General features: G+C 35.6%; 1 protein-coding gene across 1 annotated transcript in view; it reads left to right on the forward strand.

The window, feature by feature from the left end:
• Nucleotides 1-25,490, forward strand: part of LOC121410117 (coiled-coil domain-containing protein 77-like) — a 38,209-nt gene extending 12,719 nt beyond the window's left edge. Inside the window, exons 2-11 of the mRNA XM_041601997.1 lie at nt 12,168-12,503; nt 12,836-12,999; nt 13,260-13,384; nt 14,174-14,287; nt 15,400-15,521; nt 18,270-18,364; nt 22,871-23,090; nt 23,974-24,099; nt 24,513-24,665; nt 25,011-25,490. Of these exons, the coding sequence (XP_041457931.1) occupies nt 12,171-12,503; nt 12,836-12,999; nt 13,260-13,384; nt 14,174-14,287; nt 15,400-15,521; nt 18,270-18,364; nt 22,871-23,090; nt 23,974-24,099; nt 24,513-24,665; nt 25,011-25,157 (1,599 nt within the window). The 5' untranslated portion in view covers nt 12,168-12,170 and the 3' untranslated portion in view covers nt 25,158-25,490. The remainder of the gene's footprint in view (nt 1-12,167; nt 12,504-12,835; nt 13,000-13,259; nt 13,385-14,173; nt 14,288-15,399; nt 15,522-18,269; nt 18,365-22,870; nt 23,091-23,973; nt 24,100-24,512; nt 24,666-25,010) is intronic.
• Nucleotides 25,491-26,519: the final 1,029 nt, after the last annotated feature.

The raw sequence follows: 26,519 nt of genomic DNA on the forward strand, positions 1-26,519 counted from the left end.
TTTGGAATTGGATTACGCTACTGACGCGAGCATACATCGATTTCACTGGGGTAGTGGCCCACCGTATCGCCGGCATGGTTACGTGACGACTCGCTAGCCACTTGAGATCTCCGCTACTTCGTGATATTTTGCTGATCCCATCTCTGAATCTTTCGCGATCGCCATCTTGACCTCGCTTCGACTCAAATATGGATGACAATATCGAGTCAAATCAAGATGCCTCCACTATGGGAAAGCTGCAAAAAACTTTAACAAAATTATCTCCTTTCGGAAAAAATGTCGTTAAAGGAAATATGCCCTCGTCAGATCAATCGTCTGCTGCCACGGTTACTCATAGCCGTTCATCATCTTTGACAAATGCATCGACGAAGGCTAAGCGGCAACTTGAGAAAACTGTGGATGAGCCTCAGCGAAAGAGCAACAGGAAGCCTTCGAGTTCGAAGACCAAGAAGGATCAAGACAGCAGGTCTCAAAGTCAAAGTGATGGTCCTGAATTGTGCACCAACAAATTTACATGTGAGTACTGTAAAAAAGAAGCAGTGGATTTGATGATTGAATGTGAAGCGTGCATGAAATGGTCATGCTTACATTGTCAAGATGTTACTGTTGATGTGTATAACGTTCTGTCCAACACACCAACCCTACACTGGTTTTGTAAGAAATGTGAACACAGCGCCATTGAGGCAGCTAAAGATGCAGTTTGCAATAATGGTGACGGTGAGCCTAAACCTAAACTGTCTGGATTGGTTGAGAAATTGATCATGGATGTAAGGAAGGAAATTGGTGAAGTGAAAACTTCAAAAGACAGCATGCAAAAGACAGCCTTTTCCAAGACATATGCCCATGTGGCAGGTGTTCCTGGCCCTGCCATGCCCCCACCTTCAGGCAGTGGTGTCACTGACCCTACCCCGGATGCAACTGGTAGTGTCCAATTTCCTACCAGAGCAAGCTCTGCTCCAATGCCCCAGAATTTGCAGGAGAGTGTTAATGTCATGGAGGAAATTATAGACAGAGATAGAAGAAAGAACAATATTGTCATATATAACCTCCAAGAATCTTCAGCCGCTTCTACTGCTGATCGTGAAAGAGAAGATTTCAATAGTGTTAAAAGTCTAGTTACAAGTGGTCTCCAAATTACTGGCACCAAGATACAAAAAGTGACCAGGCTTGGTGGCTGACGCCACCACGAAGATGGCTCTCAACCTAGACCGAGAGTACTGCTCGTCCAATTAGAGGGTAGCTCGCAAAGGGACGAGATTTTGTCTTCGGCTCGTAACCTTCAGAAAGCAGATAGATGGAAGAGAACTTATCTTCATCCAGACCTAACTCCTTTCCAACGAAGAGAAAGACGTGCTACGTACGAGGAACTGAAACTGAGAAGAAGTAATGGTGAATCAGACCTAATGATAAAGAATGGGAAGATTGTATCCCGTACACACCGTAACAGGGATTTGAAGCTTGGAAGTTTCATACCGGTGTCTACTCCTGTTTCTCCTCATGAGCATGTGTCAGTTGCTGGTAGTCCATCAGCATCTCAGTCTCACATGAACGAGTCATTTTTGTCTTCAACCAATTGACTACAACCTGATTCTACATGTACGAATGTTATGGATAAGAAAACAGCATTCAAGATATTGTATACAAATGCTGACTCCTTAATGAACAAAATGTCTGAACTAAATTTACTTGTCTGTGACCTTGATCCTGACTGCATAATAGTAACTGAAGCTTGCTCAAAAAATTCTTCTTTTTCATTGTCACCTGTATCTGTAGACTGTATATATTCAAGGATATGGTACTTTTTGTAACTTTGACAAATCAGGAATACGTGGTGTTATTATCTATGTAAAAACGACACTATCAGCTACTGATGTTAATTTGAATTCAGATTTTTGTGAGTCCGTCTGGTGCTCAGTGATTTTACCTGATGGTACGTCTCTTTTACTCGGAGGTATATACCGTAGTCCATCGTCCAGCCAGTCAAACAATGACAAACTTTGTGAATTGTTAAGTAAGATATCTTCGAGAAATGAACAGCATATATTCTTCAGTGGAGATTTCAATTACCCAGAAATTGACTGGTCTAACTGGTACGCTAACTGTCCTGATGACCACCCAGCTCAGCACTTCCTGACAACTGTCCAAGATGTTTTCTTATTTCAGCATGTCCTGTATCCGACTCGACATAGGGATGGACAGAAACAGAATGTCTTGGATCTGATATTTACAAATGAACTGAATATAGTAAATAATGTTGAATTTCTATTCTACCGCCTCTTGGTAAAAGTGACCATTTATGTTTGTCAGCTGAATTGATTGTTGATAGTACTGTCACGGATGTCGAATCAAGTGTATATTGTTTTGACAAAGGACATTATAACTCTATGAAAGAAGATATTGCTTTTCAAAACTGGGATGATCTTTTTGCTGACCTGTCATGTAATGAGTCTTGGAAGCTATTTTCAGATATGCTGCATGCATCTGTCAAGAGACATATTCCTAAAAGATCAGGTAAAAGACATAGGAAAAGACACTTGTATATTACTCATAAGGTGGTTTCTATGTCAAAAAAGAAACACATACTATGGAAGAAATACCAGACTTCTAATAGTGTTTGGGACTACATTCCTTATATGCGCGTACGAGACAATTTAAGGTCCATGACCAGGCAACTCTGTAGTAATTTTGAACAACATGTTGCATCTCAATCAAAGGTGAATCCTAAAGTATTTTGGAAATATGTTAACAGTAAAACCAAAACGAGATCCAAGGTGTCAAACCTCACTCGGACCGACGGATCAATTGCTTGTACTGCTCAAGAGAAAGCTGATATACTTAACGAACAATTCAGTTCAGTTTTCATCGAAGAGGATTTGTCTGAATTACCATGTATTCCAAATCGCCTGAATGATGATATTGTTTTGGATCATGTACTGATTACACCAGATATCGTTCGCAAGAAGCTTATTGCTTTGAATGTTACCAAATCCGCTGGTCCTGACAACATTCACCCTCGTATTTTGAAGGAACTAGCCAGTGAACTGTGCACACCTCTGTCATTGATATTTAATATGTCCTTTGATGAATCTATGCTTCCTTCTGACTGGAAATCAGCTAATGTTACAGCAATACACAAAAAGGGCAGCAGAAAGGACCCTGGAAATTACCGCCCTATTAGTTTGACATCAGTAGTGGTTAAAGTTTTCGAGTCTATTATACATGATACCATTGTTAATCATATGAGCGATCATTATCTATTCACTGATGCGCAACATGGATTTGTTCCAGGGAGGTCATGTTTAACTCAACTGTTAACACAGCTCGAGGATTGGACTCAGTATTTGGACAATGGAGATCCAGTTGATGTAGTGTATTTAGACTTCAAAAAAGCTTTTGATTCTGTGCCATATGTTAGACTTTTGAATAAGATCGCTTCACATAGTATCGATGGCCCACTTCTTTCTTGGATTCAAGATTTTTTAACGCATAGAGTCCAGAGTCCATCGGAGACTCAATGTTAGAAGTAGCTACTTCAGCATACGTATTATTACTTCATGGAATGCCTTGCCTGAATCACTTATATCTGCACGTAATATTGTCGCTTTCAAAAATGGCTTGGATAAACTTTGGCAAAGCAAACAGTTCTATGTACCATGACGACATCCACGCACACACGCATCATGTATCAGTTTTTGCAATTTTATCCGTTATGACTTCGTTGACGACCGGGAGATCTACAGATTTACCTCACTCCCGTATACCAGATGATGATGATGATAAAAATTTTGAAAATTAATGCTACCAAAATGCAAATTCATATTCCCTCTTGGCATTAATTGCCAAAAACCGGAGAAAAATCAAGTTAAAAGGAACAAAAACAGTGACTTACCTCGGCTGTCGCGCAAATTCACTTCCCCGTTTTATCCGATCTTAAGTACATAAACATATATATGGCCATTGAGTCCCCTGTACAGATCGCGCTAGAACTTCTGTCTCTGTATTTGGTGAGTGAAGCCAACGGAGTTCAGCTGAACAACCAACAAACAGAGACCGAAGCTTTTGGTCTAGAGGACTCCATGATGATGTCCTAAAAAAAAAATTGACATATACTTCTTCATCATGGATGAAGAAGTATACCGATATGTATGTCAATTTTTCTTAAAGACATACCGTATGTAGAAGTAGGCCCTATGTCAATTTTTTTTAAAGACATGATATGAATTGAAGATGGTAGTGGATCGTTACCGAGCACTTTTCATGAATTTGATCATATCAAACACATTATTCCAATAAAATTCACCAAACTCACCATAAATACACAAATACCTACAAAATATAAATATGCAGAAATTTTGCCGAAATTGTTTTTCATTTTTACGAAATCAGCTTCCAATCGGACCCCTCTTCGCAAGTGAAATATTTTGGTCACTTGAAAAAGGTATCGTATTACCGAATGTGTGTTTTCTATGGGAAAAGTTGGGAAAACAACAAAGTCACTGATGAGCTATTTTGACCATATTTTGTTGTTTTGAGGATCGAAATTGTGTTTTTGATAATTTTTCATCATTTTTCTATTCAAGTTCCCTTTTTTGGAAGGAAGTTGAAAAGGTTTGAGCGTATTTGATTATTTTCTGACGCGTATGATGCGCACGTTCGGTATTATACAAGGCCGGTCGGTAATCACTCACTATATATGTCAATTTTTTTTTAAGACATCATCATGGATTCCTCAAGACTAGTATTTACCCATACTCACAGGACTAATGTTAGGGTAGATTATGGTCAAAATATCTACCAAAATAAATTGTGAAAACAGAAATTATGTATTTACCACAATTATATGGATGAAGGTCTATAGTTTGGCAGTATCCTGACATCAACAGTAGAGGCGCACGGCCAATATGGGAGACTATTTCCCAAGAGGGAGATTATCTCCAATATCAGAGACTTTTGTAAATAATTTGGGTATCCAATTTCAGAGACGGTCTCCAGTTTGGGAGACCAATTTCCTTTGTTTACATTTGCTACAAAAGGATTACCTTGGCAGCAAATAAAAATGTGATAGGCAGATTTCTCATGTAAAATTACCCCTTTTCACTGTCTACTTCAAAAATTCACCGTCTACTTTTGTTTTGAGAAGGATTTTTGTTGTCATCCACACACAAAACAAATGGGCTTCTGACCTTAGTGAGACAAAATTTTGGGTGGAAAAAATCATGCTTTTGTTGGTGTTGTTTCTTTTGTTCTTTTGCAAAGCAAGTCTCCAATATGGGAGATTGTCTCCCCTATTGGAGAGAGTCTCCCATATTGGCCGTGCACCTCTACTGATCAAGGCACCGACTGGAACCTAAAAAAACGAAAAGTTCTGTCGCGATACCTCTCCTAATTCTTTCAAAATTCATGACATAACAAAATAGCTGATCGAGACTGGGGTAGAAAGTAGGAGAGAACTTTTCGTTTTTTTGAGGCTTCAGTCTGTGCATCGATGTCAGGATACTGCCACACGATAGACCTTCATCCATATCGTGGTAAGTGCATAATTTCTGTTTTCACAATTTATATTGCTACTAGATATTTTGTTTGACCATAATCTACCCTAGTATGGGCCCGGGGGGAGGGGGGGGCACTAGACCAAAAAAGTAGTGGGTACGTGCTGCGGGCGAGACAAAAAACGGGGGCCTTGGAGCGGGCTTATTGTAAAAAGGAGGGTCCTCCGAACGGGCTTCGGAACTACAAATGTTTATGAAAACGGGGGTCCTTGGAACGGGTCGCCAGCTTGTGAGTGCATATTCATCCCTATGGAACGGGCATACGTGCATGCAGCTAGCCCGACAGGAAGAGCGCCGGGTGCGTCAGCGCAGATGCGATGGTCGGACAGCGTTCTGCGGCCGCTTTTCACCAAAATTGCGGCTCATTGTAGCAGATCAATACGGCTGGAACGGCATAACAGAAAATATGCGAAGCTTTGGAGCGGATTTTTTTCTCAATAAGAAGAAAATGCTATGCTTTGGAGCGGCATTCTTTGTTCTTTTTCTCAATAAGACAAAAATGCTATGCCTTGGAACGGAAATTTGAGCGTAAAACTGGGGTTCCCCTCCATGACACGTACCCAGTATGCATTATATGTACATGTACTGAGTGCCCCCCCCCCCCCGAGAGTATGGGTAAATACACGGTGAGCTCCTTGGCTCCTCGCGGGCCGGCGCTCCCTGGGTTAGTAAGTAGTACCGTATACCGATACGGTAATCAGCAAAACGGTACTCCCAGGGAGCTCTGGCCCGCGTTAAAAGGTAGTGTACCGTAAATAAAGCTCCACCGAGGAAGCTCCTGCCATGCGCGAAATTATTTTCCCCACCGCAGTTGTGGAAGCCAATATAAATATTCATCTTTATGCGTCTTCGGAAAAAGAGTATGCATGTACGTGGACTTGTAGTTTAAAAAATTAATTGTCGTGCATTTTGGTCATCGTTGACGTAATGTATAGAGTTCATGTTGCAATAAATGAAGCACCCAGCCTGAAATAGAGCTTATCGCAAATAGCGTGAGGGCGTATGTCACTACAAAGAATCACAGGAATTGGAAAGGGAGCAAACGTGGAATCGGCTTTTGGGAAGCCATACAACATGAAGTGTCACTCAAAATCCAGGCTTTTTTTAGTATGATTTCTTCTTATTGAAATTATTTTGGATAGATCTACTTGAATGTGGATTTATACAACAATGTTTGTATATTGCACCGTAAAAGTATGTACTCAATGCTCACGATATTTTCACAGTTTTCAAGGGCTAAATTTTGGAAGATTTTGTAGGAAAAGTGAGCATGTTGATAGCAGGTCAATGCCGATCGACTTTAGAGATGAGCACGTCAGTGACCCAAAGAGAGCCTGAGACTATTTTTCCACTAAAGAATAATGACAAGAATCATAATGTAGACTATAATATATTTTATCTCCATAACAAGTAAATTTAGCTAGTTTTCGTTATTTTGGAGGAAATATAGTCATTTGCAATTTGGGCTTTTGAGTTTGATCATTACAAGATCTAATGTTAGAGAGAGAGAGAGGGGGAGTGGGGGATCGAGCGGAGAGACCAAATAAAAAGTATCTTAAAAATAAGCTAATTTGGTTGCATATCATAAGGTGGTCCAATTTCACGAACAGGGTAAAAATGGTCAAAAAAGTTGTAAGTATTTCTATTCTTCAAATAATAAGGAGGATTTTATCCTAAAATATCTTTATTTTTTTATAATATGACTAATTCATATCTAATTAATACATTCACGTCAATGTAAATTTGAATTTTCAAATGCGTTTTTTCTCAATTGGACCTTCTGCACATAAAAATATATTCCTGTTGAAACCATTTAACAAATAACCACGTTATTGGCAATTTGTCTGGTGTTGTGGGTCAATTTGACGTTTCAGTGGTTTTCGGTTTGGTCTCGTTCGGTGCCTGCACTATGAAATTAGTTCTGACCTTTTGTTTAGCGAGTTTCTGTGTGTTAATATGGATACTTTTTTATCCAGGTGAAGATTGCACCAGCCACTTTTTCTTTGGTTTAAATTTGACTTTTTCCGATGTCCAAAGTTAGCGTAGATTCAATGATCCTTTCCTTCAGATTTCATATGTATTTTGGGAGTTGAGTTTCGTTCCGATATCTTTGATGCTTCAGTGATTTGATGTGGTTTCCATCTATCTTTGAATGTCCCCCCTGCAAGCCCAAAGTATGTTTAATGTTTCTCTTTGTTGCCATGTCGGATCGTTGCCTTGTATACCAAAGCCGTCTGCATACACTTTCCCTGTAATGTACATTGGGTTTTTTTTGCCGACAGTTACATTTTGGCTGATCTTCCTTCCGTGGGTTTTATCGTTTAATGACTTTTTGGTAGTTTGCGCACTGAAATTTACTGACCAGAAAAGGAAGCAGTGACTCATAAATATGATACTTGATATAACTTACCAATCAAATAATGTGAGCGCAAAATGCAAGCTAAAAAATTTGTGATATTTCAGCCTGAAAACAGGACATTGTAAGCATTTCTTTTTGTAAACGGGAACAGAATGAGTACCTTACTTAACAATAATTGATGCAAGTGCAGAGAGCGTGCCAAAATGTGTGATATTCCCACCTGAAAACTGGACATGCTAAACGTTTTTATGAACAGGATTATTGATGTGAGCGAGATCCAAAATTTTGTGATTTTTTTAACCTTAATGTATTATGTTTTACTACTATAAAAAGGGTATTTCTTTTTGAAAAAGGCATATTTGGAAAAAAGCGCATTATCTATTTTAGAAAAGTGGCATTTTTTCCTACTGGGATTTTTTTTTTCGGGGGAGGGGGCAATAGAGCATAAAGCGCAAGTTGAAATTTTTAAATGCTGACCTGCAAATGAGTCATTTTAAGGACTCGTGTCAGTTTTCAAGGTTTTTTTTTCAGCTTAAAACCAATTTTAAATTTAAATTTTGATTTTTTGTATCTTCTACACTTAAAATACATCAGGCTCAAAAACCGGATGAAAGAATACTAACAAAATGAATTTATATTCAAAAGGATATAGAAAAAACGGGTTGCACCCCATAGCATTAGTTGGGGGAGGGAAAATCTTAAGTATTTCTTCAAATGTTCATATCGACACAAAAACAAATACGTTTTTTTTTCTTTAAAACTGTAGTGAAATGAAATTCACTGTCAAACCATATGATTAAAAAGAAGTAAACATTTTTTTTTGACAATCTGAGACACTAGACCCAAAATATAATACAATTAGAAAAGATGTACTGTCGATCAACATATTAACTTATTTTATTTTAATCATTATCATTATTATTACTATTGTCAAATCATTTGTCATGATTACAACACTTTACCAATAGTCCAGGATAGGCTCCATAGAAACTTGACCAAACCTTGTGTTTTTATATATACAATATTTTTTGATGGTTTCTTGTCAATTCGAGGTTGCTGATTACGAATCTGGATGATGCCACTCGTGTAACCTTGAGCATTTTCTGCAAATTGGAAAAATCCAATATGGCCGCCAAAATATGCAAATTACCCATGGAAATCATAACTTTGAATTTTTAAAGTTATGGATCTAGTTCATGAAATGTGAACATAAGGGTAATCAAGTATCACCGATCGTCTTGCAAAAGTCTTCGGTCACATGATCAAGGTCAAACGTCATTTAGGGTCAATGAACTTTGGCCAAATTTGGGGTATTTGTTGAATTACCATCATAACTTTGAAAGTATATTGGTCTAGTTCATCAAGTAATCAAGTATCACTGAACATCCTGTGCGCACTTCAGGTCACATGACCAAGGTCAAAGGTTGATGAACTTTTGTTAAATGGGGGTATCTGTTGAATTACCATCATAACTTTGAAAGTTTATGGATCTCATTCATGAAACTTGGACATAAGAGTAATCAAGTATCACTGAACATCCTGTGCGAGTTTCAAGTCATGTGACCACAGTAGTTGCCATAATGCCAAAGTTGTAAACCAGTATATAACTCTTTATAAAATGGGCCCCAGAAGTAATATTAACGTTTTGAGCTCATCCGGCCCTAAAGGCAAGATGAGCTTATGCCGTGGCGTGGCGTCCGTCGTCTGTCGTCGTCCACAATTTCAAAATGCTACTACTTCGCCATTTCAAGCCCGATTTCAGTTCTGTTTGCTTTATATGATAGCACTAGGTGGGCATTCAAAACTTCTACACAGAATTTCGAAATTCATTAAATATGCTAATTTATGCGCATTTTTCAAAATTCACAAAAAATGCTACTTCTTTATTTAATGACCGATTTTGATTTTTTTTGCTTCCATCTGGTAGAGCTTCATGAGGTTCACCAAACTTCTACACAGAATTGTGAAATTTTGACCAGAACAATTTTTATGCTAATTTATGCGAAATTAATTTATGCATATAATATGCATAAATTAATTTCGCATAAATTAGAAGCATTTTATGTGAATTTTTAAAAATATGATATTTTTAAAAATTCACATAAAATGCTTCTTCTTTATTTGTGAACCGATTTTGAATTTTTTTCTTCCATCTGGTAGAGCTTCATGAGGTCCACCAATCTTATACGCAGAATTTTGAAATTTTGACTAGAACAATTTTTATGCTAATTTATTCGAAATGAATCAATTCATATTTTTAATATTTCACATGAAATGCTTTTTCTTCTTTAATTGTTGACCGATTTTTACTTTTTTTCTTCTTCCATTTTGTAGAACTTTATGAGGTTCACCAAACTTCGACACAGATTTTTGAAATTTTCAGTAGAAAATTACTTATGTTAATTTATGCGAAATTTATTTAGAAATCACAGAAAATGCCTCTTCTTCTTTATTCGTTGACAGATTTTGATATTTTTTCTTTCATCCGGTAGAACTTCATGAGGCCCACCAAACTTCTCTACTGAATTTTGAAAATTTTCAGAAGAAAATTATTTATGCTAATTTATGCAAAATGTATTCATAAATCACAGAAAATTCCTCTTTTTCTTAATTTGTTGACAGATTTTGATTTTTTCTTCCATCTGGTAGAGCTGCATGAGGTTCACCAAACTTGTACACAAAATTTTGAAATTTTGACTGGAAAATTATTTATTCTGATTTATACAAAATTTATTCATAAATCACAAAAAAATGTTTTTTCTTCTTCAATTGTTGATCAATTTCAGTTTTTGTCTCACCTGCATAGCAGAGTGAGACTATAGGCACCGCTTTTCCGACGGCGGCAGCAGCGTCAACATCAAATCTTAATCTGAGGTAAAGTTTTTGAAATGACATCATAACTTAGAAAGTATATGGACCTAGTTCATGAAACTTGGCCATAAGGTTAATCAAGTATTACTGAACATCCAGTAGAGTTTCATGTCACATGACCAAGGTCAAAGGTCATTTAGGGTCAATGAACTTAGACCATGTTGGAGGAATGAACATCAAAATTTTAACCTGAGGTTAAGTTTTTTAAATTTCATCATAACTTAGAAAATATATGGACCTAGTTCATGAAACTTGGACATAAGATTAATCAAGTATCACTGAACATCCTGCATGAGTTTTATGTCACATGATTAAGGTCAAAGGTCATTTAGGGTCAATGAACTTTGGCCGAATTGGGGGTATCTGTTGAATTCCCATCATAACTTTGGAATTTTATGGATCTGATTCATGACACTTAGACATAATAGCCATCAAGCATCACTGAACATTTTGTGCAAGTTTCAGGTCTCATGATCAAGGTCAAAGGTCATTTAGGGTCAATGAACTTTGGCCGAATTGGGTGTACCTGTTGAATTACCATCATAACTTTGAAAGTTTATGGATCTCATTCATGAAACTTGAGCATAAGAGTAATCAAGTATCACTGAACATCCTGTGCGAGTTTCAGGTCACATGATCAAGGTCAAAGGTCATGTAAGGTCAATGAACATTGGCCATGTTGGGTTTTTTGTTGAATAACCATCATATCTCTGTAAGTTTATTGCTCTAGTTCATAAAAAGTGGACATAAGAGTAACCATGTATCACTGAACATCTTGTGCGAGTTAGAGTAGTTTTCAAAGTCAGCACTGCTGCTGTATTGAACTGCATGATGCAGGTGAGACGGCCAGAGGCATTCCACTTGTGTTTGCTTTATATGATAGCTCGAGGTGGTGAAACAATGTTCATATATAGAATTTTGAAACTCATTGAATCTGCTATTTATTCATTTATTTTCAAAACTCACAAAAATTGCTTACTTATTTGTTGATTTATTTTGGTTATTTTTGTTCCATCTGAGAGCTACATGTACATTAGGTTCACCAAGGTTCTACACAGAGTTAAGAAACTTTGACTAGATAATAATTAATACTTAATTCTTCATACATCACAAAAAATGCTTCTATGTCATTTCTTCATCAATTTCAATTCTATATCCTCAATTTATGTCACCAATATAATTCACTACACTGTCAACTGGGCTGAAATTAAAATTGTGTTAAATTGTGTTGCGAGATGCCGGATGAGCTCCACATCATTGATGTGCTAGTTGTATTTTGAAATGTTCGAGCATTGGGAAATAAGCATATTGTTTGAAAAGCAAACATGTTCAGCTTGTATAGGAGATTATTTCCAACCTTTGTTTTCCTTTGTTTTAAACCTGTGTAGCATATGGTGGTATCTTATCGATCTGTGCAAGAATTTACAGTGATGGCTCAGACTCCCTATTCAAGCTATCGACCCTCCTCCCGACGTTCATCCACTAAAAAAGCAAGGAAGGATGGTACTGTTATTCATTTTGAAAACGCAGACATTCCAAGTTTATTTGTAGAAGATGATGTAAATGAAGGACCTCCAATCCCAACAGTCAATGAGAGACTTGGTCATCTAAGACCATCCAGAGAACTTCTTGAGTATTACAGAAGAAAAATAGCTGAGTTTGATGGAGAACATCAAGATATGATGAAGAAACTGGATCAATACAAGACCACCTATGAACAACAGGTACATGTACATGTAGGTTTAAATAGACCATATCAGAAAATAACAAAGTTCAGGAAGAATTTTTATATCATGAGTTTTCTCGATTCAAAATATGTATTCAAATGTAATAACAGTCACAATACTATCCAGTTGCATATAATTTAGAATGTCATGTTCTGTTTATGTCATTGTAATGTTGATTTGTTTTTACAATGCTTTTTCTTGGAATGTTTAGATTTCCCATGAAATGCAGTGTTACAATTTATCATAAATGCAAAAGGTTGAAAGAAAATAAAAAGCTTATAAGCTTATTTAAAATACTTTATTTGCAACCATTTACTATCCATTGGCAGCACAAAATGCAGTGGGATTTACGGCAGCGTGAAGAAGAGATTGCAGAGCTTCAGAAGGCTCTTAGTGATATGCAGGTATATCTTTTCCAAGAAAGAGAGCAAGTACTCAGATTGTATGCTGAGAATGACAGATTAAAAATTAGAGAGCTTGAAGACAGGAAAAGGTAAGTATCAAAATTGCTAGCATTATGCATAACAGTTTCTGTCAAAATAAAAAACACAATACATGCAAATTTTGATTGTAATCATCGGTCATTATACAGTGATTTCTTTGACTTAGGTTTGGTATTATTTATTAAGTTTACTTCAATTGTATTTATATTTTTAAGAAAATATGTATGAAGATATATTGTATGGCAATGCAGATCAAGTTTTCAGGACAAGCATTTTATGTTTATTCTAATTTCAATTTGATTGATCTAAGGATCCAGCATCTGCTTGCATTGAATGGTCCAGGTGAACCCGAGGTAACCTATTTCCACAAGGAACCACCAGCTAGGGCTGTAGTAAAACAGCATCATCCTACCAAGAGATATCCACATCCAGAAGGTAGGTATTACACAGATTCTCATCAGACTATGATTTAACTCTGATTTATACTCGATCAGGTTTGATAGATTTAGTGACTTTGAGAAAGCAGTCAATGATAAGTAAGGTGGTCATTATGATTTCATTTGTATTCATGATGTGATATATAGGGATTGATACTGTGGACATGAATCATTACAGGTGACAATAAGAGATATTACATTTAATTTATTTTTTACTATAATCCAACCTCTCTTATCTTTCGGGGAAAACCCCCCAACATTTCCTGTCTTGAGTTATGGACAGTGACATCAGTCTAACAATGGCTGACTTCGCAGTGATGATCAAATTTGGAAACTAAGTTTCATTGACTCACTCCCTTTTTTCCAAGACCTGCTCAATACATTCCTCAATGATTGAAGTAATTGAAATATTCCAAGAGTTTTGCATTTGAATTGATTTTATTTCCATAAAATTTGACCATAATTTCACTGACAGGAATAGTGAAATAGTGTCAGTGTACGCCACCTACATGTACAATAGATTACGTGTGGCTACCATTGGGAAGGCAGCTGCACGTATTAAACATTGGGTCTCCCATATCCAGCCTTATCCGTAGTTGTGCTGGTCCCAACATGTACGAATAAGAGAGGTCGGACTGTATTATATTCATGCTTGCTTGTGCACTTATACTCATACTCCTTGTGCACTTATTAAATAGTTATCTTGTTCCCTATGGGTTATTTTTACTGATATTTTAAGAACTCAGATGAAATTTGTTTAAAAAAATAAACTTTTTTTGGATACCAGGTGAGAAGCTTGGTTTACAATCTGCCATGCCCCTTCAGAGTAGTTCAACAGCCAATGTAAGAGCAGCAGTATCTAGATCAACCTCTGCCAAACCAGCAAAGAAGAACCATGCTAGTAAGAACTTTTCATTTATTCAGTTTATTTCATTTCCAGGCAAGATGATAAGAAACATGACACATACAAGATAAACATTACCAGCCAATGCCTATTGTACAACGCCTACTTAGCTTGTTGTACACGAGCAAATGTGAGACTGAATGTCAAACATTTGTACCGTGGCACACATGACGTACCATCTAAAATGTACTGTTGCATGACTTTAGGGTTAATGGCTCTGATATGGTTTTTCTGATTGGGAGCCATTATGGTATTCCATACTTAATCACAGGTCTACATAATGAGCAGAACAGATTTATAATGGTAACAGAATTCCTAGATTTTACAGAGCATGGAACATATGTTAACAGCATGTTAATATATACTTAAATTGTGCCATACCGGTACTTAAATTGGGTTGGTATAACTTTTTCCAGTCAGGGACAAATCAGGGAATTTGATAAAAAATACCTCAAATCATGGCAAAATGCCTCAAATGTAGAAAAAATCAGGCAATTTTGATTGGCCCAAAAGTCCAAAGCTTGGTAGATAGTCAAAGCATATCGCTACAATATCCATTGAATGACTGGATAAATGTTTTTTTTTTTTAGTGTTTACTGATTAGTTTTACATTATTGTTTTTATACTAAAAATACATGTAATCCTCTGCAACAACTTAGAAAACATGCGGAACTGGGAATGGGTTTAAATAATTATCAGGGAATTTTTAAACTTCATTAGGGAAAAATCAGGGAATTTTGATTTCTTGAAAAGCTGGGGACCTTGATTAAAAGGGTTAGTTACATCTATGTTCTTCATGTTTAAGATAAATTTTTCAGTATAGGGACACCATTTCATATTACAATTCATGAAGTCATGTATGACTATACAAATGTCTGTAATATGTAGTTGAATGCCAAATACCTTAAGATTCTTCATCATTTTTGATAGCCATCAGCTAAAGTTACCAAATTATTTTTTATATTGCCTAAGTGAAAGCAAAATTTCAGACCAGATAGTGCAAAACATGTGTTGTATGTAACTCTTAAAGTAAATTTTTGCCCAATTCTGATTCACCTGAACTTCAAGATAAGCAATTCCTTCTCTCCTTGTGTATTATGTGCATGTAGATAAGAAGAAATCCAATGAAAATGTAGACATAAAGGGAAAACAAGATGTAGAAGTATTACTGCTTCAGATTGAAGCTTTACAGAGTCAGATGGCAGACCAAGCTAGAGTATCAAAAGACCAGGTAAGTGAGATATTAAACCATGCCAAAATTATCTTACGGCACACAGTTCCTACAAACCCACTCTAACCTGTGCATCATTTGTATAATGAATGTTTCGTTTCATTAAACATTTTTGTTCTTTGAAAATGGCTCTATAATTATTAATTCAATATTCGGAATGAATTGGGAACTTGAAGGGATATTAAAGAGAAATTCCAGTAGTTGCAGTAATCACTGATTTCATGAGAAAGTCTGTAAAACAAGGCTTAATTGTCAGTATATCATCGAGGATCTAGATCTGGTACAGTTACATAAACTGAACTTTGTGAAATCTTGAAATATACGCTGAAAAATGTTCAGACTGAAGATCCCCAACACAGATAAGCGCACGTGGGACAGTCTATGATTATTGCTTTGAATGTCGGGCCCGACGCTCTACCCGAATCCTGTGCTTATTTGCTGATTTCTCAGCAATTACACAATTTCTTCCAGAATCCTTTGGCACATACGTTTTATTTATACAAACAGACACTTTGATGGTCATTTTATTGGATTCTGTACGAACTCATTTTGATATCGTTACCAAAACTAGCATTTACCTTTAAGATATTACAGAAATTTATTATGTCATTTTGTATATTTTCTATTGTTATGAATTGTATTTTCTATCTTTTGTGTATGTATTTGAAAGCCAAGCTAAGTTTCTTTGTAATATGCCTTCTATCATGGACAAATAAAAATAATCTTGAATCTTTATTAGTAAGTCTATTACCGAGTATTAATACTGGACTATCTTGAGTAGACTTGTTGAGATGAAAGAGTTAAGATGATAGAACAGACACATTATTCTTGCATCAAAATGCTTAAAAGAGAGGGAAGATACAAAATTAGTTTACAGACTTGAACATTTTGGTAATACATGTACCATGGAGCTATTAACACATGGAAACACATCTGGCTCTCTCGAAGCTTTGCCCCAAGCGCGGCACCGCTAATTCCCTCACAGCAGGGTGGTCCATCACGTCACTTTCACACTTAACAAGTGAAGGCCGCTCGTAAATCAGCCATAAATCAGATAGGGAAATTTGATCGAATGCAATTTAAGACGCTGATATTTAGACGCAATGGGTAATATTAATATTGATAAAATTTACAGATCATAATCAACAAAATATAAAGTTAGGTCTAGATCTATCTCTTCATGTGCGTCACTTATAATATTTTTCCGAAACGGTCCGGAGCAGAGGCCTGTACTGTCTGAATGAGCTGAGCGTGCTAGCTCGGAGCTCTGGCATCACACTCATCTTCAACTTACACAAATCATAGGAGTACATGTACTTGCGGCACCGGAGGATACTCGATGATGCGACAATCGCCATAGAAATACCCCACAGATTTGTCGTTATATTTTCAAGGTGAACACGACCGAACAAATAATCTTAGCATCAAAATCAAGTTTGAAGTATGCTTTTTCCCCTCATTATAATTTCTAAGACAGGAACGCACAGGAAAAGGTTAAAATAAGGCAAGAAAGATAGACATACATAAATGACTAATATCCAGCTTTCTCCGTATGTACCGTGGCTGGGTTGAGTCAGATTGTAACCTATTTGGTATGTATGCAAAGGAGATCATCTCGGTTGTTCAACCGTACACATCAAAGACGTACATCAGGAATCCGTATGAAGAGGAATGCATGTTGGAAGAACAGCAAGTCGTGTTTCGATTTTGAAAAAAAAAAAACAGAGCTCAAAGGGAAGTTATGTTGAAAAACGTCATTTATGGCGGTGCATCGCAGGGACCTTCAAAGAATCACTGACCTTGGATTTTACGAGCGGGCTTATCGCGTTACGTAAGCGGGCTCTTACTTTTGCCTGGATTGTTGTATATTGTTCCTTCGCCAGAAGGAAGTGATAAGAAAGGATTAACAGAGGAATGGGAAGAAGGATCTCCTGCTGTGTTAATAGCTCCATGGTAATGCAATCCGACATCTCTTATTCTGACACGTTGGGACCAGCACCAATCCGGATTTGAAGACCCAATATTAAATACATGCAGCTGCCTCCCCAATGGTGGTTCCATGTAATCTATTGTAGTGGGTGTACACACTGCTGTCAGTGCAAATTATAGGCATTTTTTTTTTAATGGAAATAAAATCGATTGGTAGCCAAAACTCTTGGATAATTTACCAGCTGAAATGATTGAGGAATATATCAATCATACCTTGAAAGAAAGAGAATAACTCAATGAAACTAAGTTTGAAAATTGGATCATTGCAGCTTCGCAAAATCAGCCATTCTTTAATATCCTGACTGTAGGCTCAAACATGATAGATGGCACTGTCTGTAATGCAAGACGAGGCCTGAGCAATTGTTGTTTTTTTCTCCGATATATTAAAAAAAATTGTACTGTGCACTGATTTACTGGAAAATTATCATGTCAGTTCTTTCACTGATTTGGATAAGATATTTTCATATCAATAATGTGGTTGTGGGTAGACTATATTGGAAAATGTATACGGTAATCAAAGTAAGTTTGCGTAGGAATTATGATTTTAGATTGAAATCTCATTTCCCCACGTACTAGATTGAACAAAAAATATCTTGGCAAGTGTGCTTACGGATGATAGAAAGAGGAGGCTGGATAAGAGAAGTCGGACTGTATAAATAATTTGCTATTGTGAAATTGTTCTGCGCATTTATATTACATGTACATGGATGTTTCTCAAGAATGTGTATAGATGGTAGATAACATTTTATTTGATTTCAGGTAGATGCATTGATAGAAGACAGGAGAGTAAGAATGGAAGAGATGCAGACAGTGATAGAAAGAGATCAAAGTAAAGTACAAGCTTTAGAAGACAGGTTAGTCTATTATACACAGACTATTGATGAGAATTAAAGGGGAAGTTCACCCTGAAGAAAACTTTGTTGTAAAAATAACAGAAAAAATAGTAAAAAATATTGGTGAAGGTTTGAGGAAAATCCGTTAAAGAGTAAGAAAGTTATTAGAGTTCAAAGTTTTGGATTTGTGACGTCATAAACGAGCAGCTGCCCCATGTGTTATGTAATATAAAATGCATGAATTTCAAATTTTGTGTGGTTCCTGATAACTTAATTTTGTTTTCTTTCCATGATCGGATGTGAAATGATTTGTCTATTGATATACAAAAGTTACAGTGAAATTTTTTTTCAATTTTATGAGAAAATGACATTTCATTGATTTTTTACCATTCGCTATGTAGAAATGCTGCTCGCATATGACGTCACAGATCAAATAATTGAAATTCTAATAACTTTTTAATTATTTGATGAATTTTTCTCAAACCTTCGGCAATATTTTTTATTATTTTTTCTGCTATTTTTACAATAAACTTTTTGTCAGGGTGAACTTCCCCTTTAAGAAGAAAATAATATCACTGACATTGCACTCTAAATGTGAATAGGCAATACAAAATGTGAACATGTGATTTTCAATGAGAGTTTATCAATACTGTTGAGGTCAGGATGGTCAAGTTTCATTTTTCAGTCCAGAAAATAAAAAAAAACTTGGATGTACCAATCAAAACTAGTGGGAGTTTCATAAAGCTGTTCAAAAGTTACAAATTAATATACAAATGACCAGTGACCATTTTTTGTGTGCAATCTGTTGTATCCCAGTGTAACTGACTTAGCATTCCAGTCATTGTATGTAACTTGACAAACAACATGAAACACCTACCTAAAATACCATTTTTGACAGTTTTATTAAATAGTATCAGACCCATAGTTTGTATTTTGTGAGATTATATTGCAGTTTTTTTTTCTTCTTTAAACCCAACAAGAATAACACTGATAATTTCATCAAAATAGGTTGTACAATAAGATAGTCATGAGAGTTAAAAGTTTTTTATTAATTTCACAAAACAGTTACCGGTACATGCACATCCTGGCCAGTGTGTAAATGATTGGACTGATGACATCACTTAATATTTCTTTTGTTTTTTATCATGTGAAATATGAAATTTTATAATTTTCTCCTCATTTTCCTGTGAAACAAATTTTTTTTTCCTCCTTGAACATGTGGAATTACCATTGTTTTAACTTTTTATGGTTCAGTCAAGTTATTCCTTACTGTCAAATTAGTAAAAACTGAAATACATGTATTATACAATTCAAGCAATGAAAAACAAAAAGAAATAGTGAGGGACATCACAGATTCTCTAATTTGCATATCACAGAGTTGTGCTTAAAACTGTTTTGTAAAAAATATGCAAAATGTCAAATGTCATAACTTTCTTATTTTACATCCGATTTTGATGAAACCTCCAGCTTTATTCTTGTTGAATTTTTCTCTATTGATTCAAATCAACATTTTTCTGGTGTGGACTTAACCTTTAACCCTTATTAAACTGAACAAATTTTGCCGCTACGCTGTCGCGCAATTTTTTTTACTGCGCCCCTTGCTGACTTTTTACATTTAAGTCTTTCGTATCTTTTAAATACAAATTTGTGATGCCTGGGTACGCGGTTCTAAAATTATGCAATATTTTGTAAGCGCATGCTGGTGCCAAAATTGCTTAAAAACATGTATACGTGTTTTTCAACCCCAAATCATAAATGTATGATTATTTTTAACTTTTGTTGCTTTAGATGGATTTATTTTATGTCAGGGTTCCCACAGTCATGGAAAATCCTGGAAAAATTTGTGGTCATTGAAAGCCAGGGAAAAGTCAGGGAATTTGGAAAATTTGTGAAAAGTCATGAAAAGTGGATTTTGGTCATTGAATAGTCGTGGAATTGCATTTACCTCTTTGCTATGGCAGCTTTCCAGTTTGTCATGTATTTGCAACCCTCATACTCAGCTATTATAATTGGTGTTCATGATTTCCATTTTTCCCAGTTTTGTGACATCCAAAATTCTGCATAACTCCCGGGATGTCACGGGAAGTCATGGAAAGCTGGAATTTAGTCATGGAAAAGTTGTGGAATTCTGTTTTCAAATTTCTGTGGGAACTTAAAGAGAAATGAAACCTTTGGAACAAGTAGGCTTGTGTCGAAACAGAAAAATCAAAGAATAAGAACAAAGAAAGTTTTAGAAAAATCAGACAAACAATGAGAAAGTTAGGAGCATTTGAATATTGCAATCTTTATTGCTATGGAGATCCTCCTATTGGCAATGCGACAAGGATGTGTGATGTCGCATGTGAACAACTTTCCCTTTGATGGACTATAAAATACCCTCAAAATGTCTCTTTCTTTTCTTTTTCTTATAGTGATACAAACTCTTTATCCATGATGTATTCTTTAAAAATCTGTATTACATGCCCTCCTACAGAAAGAACACATGATCCAGAGCTACCAAGTCTCATGCATTATGCATGAGACTCAAGCATTTTGGACTCTTGTTCATCCCCTCAAATCTCTGTCTCACGCAACTATCACAGCCTATCCCCATATACATTGTACACAATGTCTGTGATCTCACTCAGATTCACAGAAAATCTCACACATAGCTGGTCTTTGAACTTGGCATCCCTGATGATCTACTGATAGATGTGATAAAATAGGCAATTTAAGTGAAATATATACTGAAGTAATGGGGAGAGTTGTTCACAAGTGACATCACACATCGTTGTAGCATTGCCAATTTGAGGATCTCCATAGCATTAGTGATCGCAATATTCAAATGCTCATAACTTTCTCATTATTTGTCTGATTTTTCTCAAACTTTTGTTGATCTGTTTCTTTGATTTTTCTGTTTTCACACAAGCTATCTTGTTCCAAAGGTTTCATTCTCCTTTAATGATCGCAAAAAGGTCCAGACAAAGTTCATAAAAACAATAAAAAAACAAAGGTTTGAAAAAACAAAGTAGCACATAAGAATTAAAAAACAATAAGATCCATAGGAAATTAATTATTTTTATGCATTTTTTTTTAGTTTTGTTTTGAAAATGTTAAAGTTTTATATGTTCACCAAAAATAAGCATATTACTAGCTATATACATGTAAAGTGAGTGTAAGGTAAAAACATACATCAAAAACCAAAATTAGGGCAAATTTCATCCACTTATTTGCATAACTAATTGATAAAAAATATAAACAATTAATTTTTTGAAAATTTTACTATACAGTCTTGTAGTTTACATCCAGCCATATCCCCCCCCCCGTATATGTCTGACTGCAATAGTCCAGTTAAGTTAGGGTTAAGCACTGAGTAAGCTCTAGCATTGATTTTTCTTGATGATAATGAACAGGATGTGCCTAGTTAGTGTGCCAACTACTTAATGACTGCTTTTTTTAATGACTTCATTTGATTTATTTTTTGTTTCTAATCTTTTTTGTCACCCTCTTACAATAGTGGGAGGGTAATTATGTTTCAACAGACTAGCCAACTTTAATCCCCTATTTATTTAGTCACATTCTATGGTAGTGAACATTCGTCAGTTTGTAACTTCATTTTAAAGCTGAGAACCTGGTAGGGTCAGTTATTATGCAAAATATGTATGCATGCTCATTTTAAATTTCATAAATGCCCTAAGTGGAGCTACATGTCATAGTGCCATCAAAAGTTTACTTTCAGGACTACTCTGCACATATTGCAATGGAAACTAAACTTTGGTGATGTTATGAACTGGGGTACATTCATGTCATTATGCCTTCATGGTTAACATGGTAAGGTCGACTCAAAGGTCATTTCAGGTCAGATGTTAAAGACTTCTTCCAAGACTGTCTTATGACAAATAACTTTACAACTGTCACAAACTTTCCACCTAAACTTGGGTTGTATACACCAAGGGGACCTGCATGTTATAGTGCTGTTGGAGTTCATGTTATAAAGCCAAAGATTGTTTTGGCACTTATATTTTTTTCTTCAAAATGTTGTATTTTCCTTTACTCACTAACACTTCTTCATAACTCTTTTCTCTAAGCTCATTATGACACTACATTTTCTATAGCCCTCAGCTAGACTGCTCTCACAAACATATTTAACCTTCACACATGTAAAATATCATTGCAGTATTCTCTCTCATATCAAAAGGTTGGAGTAGGTGCAGGGGAAAGTGAAAGGGAATAGCATTTCATGAAATACCCCTTCACAAAATTTATTTGGTATGACATTCTGTACCAGATATTTCGCAATGAATGGATACAAGTGGGTGAGACACAATATCGTTAATGACTTGTTAAGCTTTAGAACCCATGAATGAAAGAGTAACATTTCCTTCTTAACAACTCCCTGCATTAACTAACAAATCATGTGTAATAAGGCTATCATTGTGTAGGCTAAGTGCTTGATAACGTTATTAGCTTTTTGTCCCCTCCTATTCCTTGTTCGCTGTGCTTTGTCTTGATTCAAATGTATTTTTTTCTTTTTATCTGAAAATACAGACTCCATCAAACTCAGAATCTCCTGTATGATAGCACAAGGGATTACCTGCAGTTGAAGTATGAGAGCCGAGCAGAGGAGAAGAGATGGATGGGAGAAAAAGATAAACTCCTTCAAGAACTTGATAGATGTAAAGAACAACTGAATGTATCTAAAGATGATGTTTTACATGTATCCGATCATGCACTGGAGCAGAGACAAGCTCAAACCATAGAGATTGAGGTGAGAATATTTTCACTTCAAAATTCATTGAATTAAATGAATTTCAAGAGGGACATTAGAATATTGAGGTACATTTTGATGTTCATGGAATATATGAAGAACAAGATTTACCTACTTTGTATTAAGAATAAGAACATGTTGAATGAAATCTGTAACTCAAAATATAGTTCTATTTCATAAGGACCATCCATGAATGTACACAAGAAACATTCACAAAACTCTTTTTGTGTGAAAGATGCAATCTGAAATTTAAATATTTAGGGGTAAAATTTACAATAAAAAAATTCTAAAAATTAGAATATCCGGGTCCCGTAACACAAAGGGTTGCGATTAATTGTGCACTTGATTTTCACGATTGATTGTATATTGTAGTCAATAGAATGTTCTACGATAAGCTTTGTGTTACGGGCCCCAGGTCCCTGATCAAAAATCTTTATCCTGTTTTTGGTATGAAACCATGTCTCAGTCATGGACTGGGGAGAAATTTTAGGATATATTCTTTGAGTATAGCTTTTTGATATATACAATAATTCAATCTAAGACAGAAATAAAGACATTTTATCATGGAAAATCATTGCTGGATGGTGCTTAGTTTGACTAACCATAAAATTAGAATTTTCACTAAGAATCAGTCAATGGAAATATGATGATACAGTCGCTAAAAGTTTTGCTTGATTGGAATGTTAAAATGATGGTCCAATTGAAAAATAAAAATTATTAAACCGTTTCCCTAACTGTAGACAGGCTCTGATTACTACATGGTATCGCATGTAAGCATGTATAAAAACTCAGCGTAATTACAGTTGCCATTGTGGTTTTCTTTTTTTTCATTTTCTCTTTTATCAATGCTATTGTCTTTTTCTTACAAACATCTTGTTTATAGGCTTTAGAGAATCAGCTTCAACAAGCTCAGAAGCTGAGTGATATGTATAGAGAACAAGTGATCACTTTAGAATCAGAGTTAGCAGCTATCAGAGAGAAAGAAGATGTCAGTAAAGAAGCTTTCAAGGTAATACATTTCTTGTAAATACCAAATAAATCACTAATGTTTATTGATTTTATCAATTGCACAAAGCACTTACAAGCACTATAAATGATGCATTCATTAGTTCATCAAGACCTCTAAGGTGAAGTACATGCAGTAGGTTGTAATGGGATATGTTGGGATGCAGTATATTTATTGTCATTCCACAGTAGTTATTTGCACATAAATATAATATTTTCTGATCATATATATTAAATTCATGGATGATAAACTACATCTTAACTTCAATTTATCATTGTGTGACTTTACAGGAATGTATGGATTAGTATATGCATTGCAGTGTTTAAAAAAGAGAGATAGAATCAGAAATGTAACTGTGATAACCTTTTTGGTTTAGAGGTTTGCCTGTTGCATTATTTTTTTGTCTTAATCTAAAGGGACGAACAGAGAAACTTAGTAGACGTCTTCAGCTGATGAATCAGAGATATGAGGCTCTTGAGAAGAGACGTAATCTAGAGGTAGAAGGTTTCAAGAATGATATCAAAACTCTTAGGGGTAGACTCAAAGATGTAGAGAAACAACTATTCAAGGTAAGCCTAATTACATAGAAATTAATTTTGCTGCCTTTAATAACAGCCTTTGATGCTTCTAAACAAATAAGATCAAAAGTTCTGACATATATCCATTGATGTTTGTCTTTAAGTGCACTAAATGCAAATAGTTGAGATTCATATACCTTTTTTGATGACAAGAAAATAGGCTGCAGACTGAAGTAGTAGTAGTGTATCCTTTATGGAAAATACTCAATTGAACTGCATGTATTTTTATGTCCTTATTGTTACTTTTTCTAAATCAAATGTCTTGTCTCTTGTAAAAAAATTGCCGAGATGTTTGTGTTTATTGTTGATATGTTTCTTCATGTTGTTTTTTATCAGGTGACCCTTGGATTTGGTGAGGATGGTGATATGAGAATGCTTCGTGATGTTCATACAACAGCAAAGAAATCTAAAGAAATGCAAGGAGAATTACACAGACTTAAAGCTATGATCTATGGCATGGAAAATGATATCAGAAGATTATAATAACTAGAAAGAAAATTATCTTGATATTGGTTGTGATGGATAACTAGTGCCTAGACTGAGAGATGAAAACAGCTACTACACAAAGCAGATATACTTGGACTGTATTACTGAATTGTCTCATATTGTATCACTTCAAATCAAACTTGAACTCTCAAGTTGATATAACACATCACTGTATTGGTCAGATCACAAACACTCTGCTAGGTATTCATCAATCAGATTACACATTTAGATATGTATGTAGTGGTGATTGAGCATGACTTCAATGTATATCAGATTCCCCCAGGGGTTATTAAGTTGCAAATTTGAAAGTAAAGGGTCAGCAAATGGCGTGGTAAAAAAATTTGCATGCTGTCAAAGTGACAAAATTTGTTGAGGGGGGTCAAATTGACACCCCCCAAACTTAGGGTGAAGTTTAATCATTCATAATGGCTGACCTTGTAGATTACTCTGACTGAACAGGAATTTGAACTCAATAAGTCCAATGCTCTAACCTCATCATCCATTGTTTTGATATGAGGGCGATTTATGTCAATGATCCATGTCATTTATTTCAAATCCAAATACTAAATACAATATGCACATCATGTATGTAACACAGAATCGCCTGAGTAGTGTTTTATGGAACTTTTGCTTAGGTTGCTTGTGCTAGGGTTTTATATCATCTTATTTCATACCAATAAGAAAATAAAAGCTACACTTTGGACCCATTTCATAAAGAGTTACAGCTATGGAAACTTTGTTATTATGATAACTACCATGGTAACAGGGCTCAACATCCAATCACATTCAAGGTTACCATGGTAGCAACCAAAGTTGTAAATCATTATGAAAGGGTTCCACTGTAACACTCAGCTCAGCAATTGATCATATAGTTGATTTGTATGCTTAATTGCACGTAATGATCAGTGTCATCAAGCATCAAACTTTTGATGAAATCTTTTGTTACAATAATAATAATAATAATAATGCTCAATTCTTGTATAGCGCATCACACATAGCAAAGCATGTCCCTATGCGCTTAGAGAAGAAATAGTGAAAGGTATATAAGAATAAAGTAATCGAGATATTTAGATTGGACCATTAGTTCAAAGTTAGTTTTTTATGCATTGAAAAGATATGTCTTGAGGGATCTCCTGAATGTACATAAATCACTTTGATATCTCATTGAATTCGGTAAAGCATTCCAGAGGACAGCAGAGGCATAAGTAAAAGCACGCTCACCATATGACTTTGTAAAGACAGAGGGAACAACAAATAATGCTTTTGAGCTTGATCTAAGATTTCGGGATGGCTGGTAATATGAAACTAAATCGAGTAAATAGGACGGGGCAATTTTATAAAAACAGTTGTGTGCAAAAA

Source organism: Lytechinus variegatus, chromosome 3 (assembly GCF_018143015.1).
Source record: "Lytechinus variegatus isolate NC3 chromosome 3, Lvar_3.0, whole genome shotgun sequence".
Classification (NCBI taxonomy): Eukaryota; Metazoa; Echinodermata; class Echinoidea; order Temnopleuroida; family Toxopneustidae; genus Lytechinus; species Lytechinus variegatus.